The sequence below is a fragment of the Poecilia reticulata genome, linkage group LG18 (assembly GCF_000633615.1).
Source record: "Poecilia reticulata strain Guanapo linkage group LG18, Guppy_female_1.0+MT, whole genome shotgun sequence".
Taxonomy (NCBI): domain Eukaryota; kingdom Metazoa; phylum Chordata; class Actinopteri; order Cyprinodontiformes; family Poeciliidae; genus Poecilia; species Poecilia reticulata.
The window spans coordinates 4,655,064-4,663,430 of NC_024348.1; the positions used below are offsets into that span (position 1 = coordinate 4,655,064).

Genomic DNA, 8,367 nt, shown 5'->3' on the forward strand with positions numbered 1-8,367 from the left:
TGTTTGAGTGTTCATAAGGGTGGATAATTTACTATAAGCCCACTGCAAAAGATATTTCAAACTTATCCAGCAGAAGAAATGGCTTTCCAACCATTAATGTGCTGTATTAGGATTAATTCAACTGTGGGAAGCCTTAAAGCATGTTCTTTATTAAATCTAAGTTAAGCTGTTTAGTAGAGGCAGATCTAAATGTTCAGATTTTACATGCTTACAGCTGGTAAAGACACTAAGATCAAGAATTAGCGAAGGGGGTGAAAAAGAAATACATACACTTTCAAAATTTTTATCTATAGAAATATTGTCCTTCCACTTCACAATGATGCACTACCTTGGGTTGATCGAAATTAGTGGAATAGGTAAAACATGTCGGTGTGTATGGACGCACAAGTGGAATGAAATGGATTCATTCTCCTGTGTGAAAAACATTGAAAAGAATTTTTTCTGATCATCATACAAAACATTTATTTTTTCCCACAATACACAAGAGACCCTAAGAAAGAGAGAGAGTAAGAAAAAAATGTCAGGATTTTTTTTTGGAAGAGACTATCCTCATCTTCAGTATGGCTATCTGGTAAAATTAAAAATTAATGATAAACTTTGATTTGCCAATTCACCAAAATAAATTAAGCTGTATGTTTTTCCACTTCCATAACAGTTCCTGACCACCAGAACCCCTTTCCCATGCCCCTCTTCTGGAGAAAAAAGACATTTCCACTGAAATGCAGCAATCAAGACCTTTTGTCCTCATGTTTGACAGCAGAAAGTGAGTTCCCGTTTCTCTAGAGCTTTCTTCCTGAAATGGCAGACAAACTTCCTGTGAGAAAAATGATTACAGCAACCTAAACAGACACAATTGCATATTTGGACATTCCAGAAGGGCAGGATTTGCTGCAACAGATTATTACAACACTTAAAATGAAAAGTACATGTATGTTTGATCATTTATTTCTTTGTCGTATTAACGTAACATAATTTCTTGGCAATAAATCCCAGACAGTTATAAAAAAACTTTAAATTGTGCCTCATTTGTAAGGAACATTTGTGGGTTATATCCATGAAAAACTTCAAAAATCAGCTCAACCAATATCCTACAGCTGGTTCATCTTTTATATATCTGCATTGTGAGCCAATGATGACAAGCCTTGTCTACCCCCCCTCCCACACCGCAGCATCACACTGCCTTTACCAAAAGCTATGTGGCATTGGCAGTGAGGATTTGCAGTCACCTCTGCAAATGAAAACATAACATGTATTTTCTTTACAAACGAGGCACCATTTTAAGGGAGTACACAGGTTTTTCAATAGAATAAGCTTTATTGCTACGATGCATCATTACAAAAAAAAAAAAAACTTCCTTATGTGAACTTTTAATAAATCCAAAACTAATTCTGGGCCAGTGATTCTGAGCATTTCTGTGATTCAGAGGTTTTCTGTTATTTATATGGTAACATTTGAGGAAAAAAAATGGAGAACAGACATAATCTCCATCCATCTGGAGCTCCAAACCACAATGGTATGAAAACATATTTGTAATATATATATTTTTTAATTTGTGAATTCTATACCCAGTGGATCAGGGCTGTCTTAAATCTCCAGTTAAAGATCTTTTAATTCAGACTGATGATCAAATCTCACAGGTTGGAAGATCTGTTCTTTGTGAAGTGCTTCCACTGTCTCATTCTGCCAGAACCATTTTATACACACACACACGCACGCACGCACGCACACCAACACACACACCTCCAAAATAAATTCAATAAATAACACATCATGTTGTAAGGCAATGCTGATCATGTGTTTGTCACAATGAATAACAAATCAAGAAACATACATGTATCAATATGCACATTCATTAAGAGAAACCAGCCACCACGCCGCTATCAGTTGAAGCTACAAGGCCTTACAGGTGATCTCCTGTTGGACAGGCTCTGCCCCCACAGCGCCTCCCACTGCTTTCCACTTGCAGGACGACCTGCTGGACTCAGGGCTCCAGCAGACTGGATGCAGTGCAACAACCAACCTTGATTCTATTCAGGAAAAGTCAAAGCAGAAACAGAGAATCTGCAGCCCAACCGCTCAGAGCCTCAGGACAATCCCAAGGTCTCCAGGTAACTCTGCAGCTTCCGAACCGTACTTCTGTCCAGGGAGCAAAGGTCAAAGTCAAAAGTAGTATTTGTGATGTGGAAATGCCCCGTCTCCTCAATCAGGTTTACGATCTGGAAACCACAAGAAACAGCAGAATGTTTGTACCAACACTGGAACTTCAACAGCTTACTGAACGGAGACAGCAGAATAAATGTTTACCGTATTTTCCACACTATAAGACGCACCTAAAAACCTTAAATTTCCTCAAAAGCCGACAGTGTGCCTTATATATGGACAAATATTGAGCCACAACAGGTCTAGCAACTACGGCAAGCAGCAGCCGACTTCATTTTCGCCCGTAGAAGAAGAAGCGCGCGGTGCATGCTGGGATAGTTGTCAGAACGCTGGTTTGTTAATAAAGTTTGACTGACCTATCTACCTACCGACCTGATAATCAGGTCGTCTGCAGGTCATTTAGGACCACATTCTCCACGAACAATGCTGTGCGCGAACGGAGAAGGGTGACCATCGTCCGGCCACGCCCCGGCCCAGTCGCGGAAGGCTCTCCTCGCAGACCCGAGTTGGACTATTTTGTTGACATTCTTTATGTCAACAAAGTGGCTTTGGATATTCATCCGGGGTGCTTCGACTAGGCTTACCAAGGGACCAGCCCCTATACATTTAAAGCCTGGGGGGTCGGGGGAAGAGAGACACAGACTGCGGCGGCAGCGTGTCGGTTGGATCTGAAAGAAAGCAGAAAGCAGTTGGGCACAATATCGCAACACCAACACCGTGAGTGAAACAATGACTGGGGCAGCCTACTTTATAAAGTACTCGGGGACCACTCCTTCATTATTACACATCCACATTTATAGGTTCAATACGGGACGGGTGGCAACCCTAACTGTAGGGTCTATTCTATGCGCCTTATAATCCGGTGCGCCTTATAGTGCAGAAAATACGGTACTTCTTTTACAAGAAGGAGGGAAAGAGTCTCAGAGACTGAAAGTTTTCCTATTCTTGTTTGAACAAGCGAAATGTTGGACCCATATTGTACTTGAAACCGATTGGAGATCGTGAAAACTCTGATTGGCTGTGGTGCTGATATTTGTGTACGTGTCTGCGTTGTGAGCTGCAGCAAGAAGACCAGCCTGCTCAGATAGACAGTAGCGCAGATGGGCAGAGCAAATGAAAAGAATGATTGACAAGTTTTCTGTAAACTTAAGCCCTGAACCGTCCAAAAATCATTCCCAATGGTCTGACACAAAGTCATCAACTTCTACACCTCTACAATTTTTAACGCACAATTTCAAATATTGCATTAGAAAAGGTTGATGGAAATGGCAAAATTTGAAATGCTTTTCTTAATTCTACAAAAAGGTTTTAATGGCTAATGCACATTTGAAGAATTAGTTCTGACACGGCAAACATTAACCTCAGATGTTTACATTTGCTTATCTTGGTTGATTCACTCAAAGTTTTGTCACATTGATGCATTAATTCATGACTGAGTGCAAACAACTCATCCAGAATGATCATTAAGTCCTTCATCACTCAGAAGTAATAATGTTATGTTCTGATAAACTAAATTTGGGGATTTCTTTAGAATAAATCAGAATCACAAACATGCAGAAATAGTACACATCTAAAAAAAAGTCTGTTTCACTTTCTGACTTAAGTTGATCAAAGGAAGGATTTTACTGTGAGGGACAGTTTTATCTCTCATATAACTGCTGTGGTCAAAATTTTTGGAGCCCAGGATGTAGACGTGTTTATTGTGCATCAGTGTTTGAGCCAAAATGACATATTGACTAATAAAGCTCACCTGCTGCAATATATGGCCTTCCCTTAGTGTCATCAGTCTTTTGTGCAGCTCTACCAATTCATCCAGGTAAGCCTGGAAAACACAGCCACATGCATTTAACTTCATGGCAATCAATTTACATACCAATGCAAAGAAATCCCAAAACAAAGGATAAAAAGGTCATTTTTGAGAAGTTGTTTTTGTATAGAAAATGGGAGCTGTGTGCACTTTTACAGCACTCTTTACAGTAACTTCCCAGATAGAAAAACATGAGTGAATCAACATTGAAACAACAAAAGGCAGAAACATTGAATCAAAGTTGAAGCCTGACATTGAATCAATATTTAAAGTGTTTGGTGATTTATAAGTTGAATCAGCGTTAGGGTTTCAACCATAACTGACTAGTGTCATTGATATAGTTATCAATGTTGATTCAAACATCATGTGAATGTGAATCTACATGCACATTTGTGTTGATTTTATACTTAAAGTTAAGGAATCAATAACTTTCAGTAATCAAAAATGTACATGTGAATCTTTTGGGCTGATAGGTCTACATCATAACATACTATTAAAAGTTTCTTCACTGGTGTTCAACACACAATGTTTTGGCAGACAATGCGTATTATGTCGTTCACAATTATCTTACATTACCATAATTCCAAAAATGTGTGTACACAACTTAAAAAATTACTTAGAAAGTAGGAGGGGAGGTGGGAAAGGGAGAAGTGTTGTGACAAACATTGATTCGACCGGTGTCAATGTTGAAAATAATGTTGACATTGGCATTTCAATCATTAGATTTCAACCACAACACAACATTGATTCAATTACATATTTTCAACATTGTTTACTTGGCTAGAATTAGATGATTTTTTATGGTTGATCCACTGTCAATTGTCAACCTCAATCAAAAATCTACCTTTTTGACCATAATTCAACTTTGAATTACCATTGCTTGCTATCTGTGTATACAGTACTCTTCATTTGAATGTTGACCCAGTGGGTTTACCTTGTCACAGTCTAGGTTTTCATTCTTGTCTTGCTTGCTCTGTCTGATGGGGCTCCTCACCTCTAGAATCTGGAAAAGAACAGAGTCACACTGTTTACAACAGCATACAGTTGACTGCTTGGTTCTCACGTCAAGTAATTTATGGAATACATATCTGTAGAGCAATTTAATATTTTACCTGGTTATTGGTGCTTTTTATAAAAGCTGGGACCTCTTTGTGGGTGGGGGGTGAGGGAGAGGAGCCATCAGTCTCACTGCCATCACTTAAACTAACCCTGAGGACAACAAAGTCCTCAGGGTTAGTTGTGTCCTCATAACAAAGAAAAAAACATCTATATTAGGGCTGAGTATTGCACCAAAGTGATTGGATTGACAGCTGACCTCAGTCGTTGACTGACTTGTGATTATCTCTCAAAACTCCAAACAACATTATAGTTTAGCTGTGGGCCACAAACATGCTGTTTGCTATCAGAGAGCTGCTTAGTACAGAGAAGTTTTATTATGAGTTTAATCAGGAGCAGCGGCAGGAACACATGCTAAGTTTTGGAGTGGAATGACCGTGATTTAGCAGCGCTGCTAGTAGGCCTGTCACGATAACAAATTTTGCTGAGCGGTTGTCTAAAAAATTATTGCGATAAACGATAATATTGTTTCAAGGCCTTTTGACACTGATTTAATGGAAATAACGTAATAATGCATGCTATTTCCTGCCATAGATATACACTTTATTTTCAAAAGAACACATAACACTGGAACTGATAAACTAAATAAATAAAACAACCAAAAACAAAAATAAAATGGATTCTCAGCCTCCATTAACTAAAAACGTACTTGAATAAAAGGTAAACGACATAAAGCCAAAGTGGAAATAAATAAATTCAACCAAAAGAGTGCAGATTATGAAGTCTGTATACTATATTGCCCTTCAGTAATCACTAGATTTAAATAGAGAAGATGGGAACATCTGACTACCTAATGCAGTAGTTCATACTACACGATTTTTTTGCCCCTATTTTCCCCTCACGACAATCTTAGAACGATGGCCGTACTAAGATTGTCGCTAGTGATTTCGTAACTGATCATCCTGTAGTGTGTGGTGTGCTACGGTGGACAGTCGTGGCCGCTCCATTTGCCTCAGTCCTCGCACGCACAAGGACTGACGTTAACGCTCCCAGTCGGGGTTTTTCCCGACTGATAGCGTTAACGCTGAATGTGACAGGTAGCCAATGAGAAAGCGCAGATTCTCCTCCGTGCTTTCACAGGGGAAATCACGGAGGGAAATCCCAAACAACTGACACAGCGCAACCCAAAATCCAGCGGACATTGGAGATGATATGTGGAAACAACATTAATATTTAACATTTCATGCAAAGAATATAGAAATGACAAGGGGAGGAGTTGGAGCCAAATTGCTACCGCAGTTGATAAACCCGGTAAGTTTTCAAGTGTTCTTCACTAACGTGACATAAATAGGTTATAATGATTTTCATTCAGTCAGGACATTACGTCGACTCTAGCCACATGCATTGGAGGTAGATTCTAGTAAAGCATTGATTATTGCCTGATATTAAAATTAGTTAACTGGACTTGTAGCCATTATTTTGGGCTACAAATCTAAAATAATGGCCACGCAGCCATTATTTTGGGCGACAAGTCCAAAATAATGGCTGTGTGGCTGGACACCACACAGCACGATCGAACAAGATCGAACCGTTATACCTAGGATTTCTGTCGACTAATGTGTGATCTCAGGTTTTGAAATTATGGGCCGACAATCGGCCGACAACTCGTGTCGTATGCGTTGGACATTGCACTAAGGAAATGAGGAAGAGAGGGTCAGTGGAGAGCACCGGAGTTTAGGCTTTTTTTCATTCAGTGTCATCAAGAGAAAGAAAAAAGGCAGGAAGAGACGATATATCCGATAATTAAAATGAGGTCGATAGGTTTAATTTATTGTGCGATTAATTGATTTATTGTTTATGGCTCATCGTTCATCGCTCTGAAGAATGAATAGCAATATAGAAGAGAGAAACGGTGAAGCTGTAGTCAGATTTCTGTCGGAGTGGCAGTTTAGCAGAATTACATAGTATTAGGTTGAGATGTGATTTTTACTTTTCCTTTGAATAAAATAAAGTTAATGAGTGGCTTGTACCTAAATCCAAAGGGTTGCACATTTAAAGCAATAAAGTGCCAGAATGTAATTATATTTTTATGTGTAGCGGAATGGGCTTATCTGAGTCTTTGTTATTATGTCTGAGCAATGAATTCCTATAAGGCAAAATAAAATATCTAGGTTTATTTAAGTCCATCAGAACCTGGAGGTTTTGCATTGCTGAGTGTCACTGCAAACATCAAGAGAGTTGATCATAGCTGCTGTGCTCTCATGGCCCGCACACAATAGTGAGCAACAGCATGTAATGGAGAAGCTCATTACCTGGGATAGAACCAAACTGCACATTGACTGGTTAGTGCATGACTTGTCAGTAAAAAAGCGTCTTTAGTGGTTTCACTATTTAGCAAGAAGAGTAGCTGTTTGTTAATGGACATTTTCTGTCTTAGTAGGTATCCGCAGTAGAAGGGAACATTGCAACGCAGCAGACTCTATACCAACTCTGCATCTGGAAAACACACCTTGCTGTTGGAACTGGAGCAGACTCATCAGTTTTTCAGGGTTTTTCTCGTTTGTTTGCCTCATAGGCAAAATACCTCCAAATTATGAATATAGTGGCTAGCTGCTGTGGGAAGATATGCACCAGTTTAGGGAGATGAAAATGACTTTGGCTGTTTCAAATTTATTGTATTGTATTATTATACAATATATTATATTGTATTAAAAAAAACTTTTATATTTTTATTATTATTATTATACCTAAATATGGATTATTTTACAAGATCTGTTAATACTCTGCTCTGCATACTGGTCACTAACCTGTGTTGGTGGTGTGTGAGACGTGTTTGTGTTGGTCGTTCTGCATCAGAGTCCATGTCGTGGTCTTCAAGTTCGTCTGAATCGTCATCGTTGTCGTCTGACTGCAGATCTTGCACCACTGACTGCAGCGGCCCAAGCACTGCGTGTCAAATACAAAAAGACACACAACAACTTTTCATTTATGAAATTATTGAAAGAGAGAAATGAAGTACAGTAATAAAAGTAGGATGTTGGATGTGGTGCTGGTTCCTATTTCTTTCAACTACCCTCTGTCCTGTTTAGACAGGGCTTGTTCTGCTGCAGGGCTGGGTGATGCATCGATTTGATCAAATTTTCTGTTTATTCAAATTTTATTCTTTGAAAATCTGGATTTTGGGCTGCCACCTTATCGTGGTGGAGGGGTTTGAGTGTCCCAATGATCCTAGGAGCTATGCTGTCTGGGGCTTTATGCCCCTGGTAGGGTCACCCAATGCAGACAGGTCCTAGGTGAGGAACCAGACAAAGTGCAGCCCGAAGACCCCTATGATGAATACAAAC

The 8,367-nt window shown here is 39.3% G+C and overlaps 1 protein-coding gene across 3 annotated transcripts in view; it reads right to left on the reverse strand.

The window, feature by feature from the left end:
• Nucleotides 1-929: 929 nt before the first annotated feature.
• mllt3 (MLLT3 super elongation complex subunit) overlaps nt 930-8,367 on the reverse strand; it is a 109,748-nt gene continuing 102,310 nt past the window's right edge. For all 3 annotated transcript variants that reach the window (XM_008434908.2, XM_017310568.1, XM_008434909.2), the window contains 5 exons: nt 7,831-7,969; nt 5,080-5,176; nt 4,902-4,970; nt 3,911-3,982; nt 930-2,216 (listed from right to left, as the gene is read on the reverse strand). In XM_008434908.2, the coding sequence (XP_008433130.1) occupies nt 2,085-2,216; nt 3,911-3,982; nt 4,902-4,970; nt 5,080-5,176; nt 7,831-7,969 (509 nt within the window). In that variant the 3' untranslated portion in view covers nt 930-2,084. The remainder of the gene's footprint in view (nt 2,217-3,910; nt 3,983-4,901; nt 4,971-5,079; nt 5,177-7,830; nt 7,970-8,367) is intronic.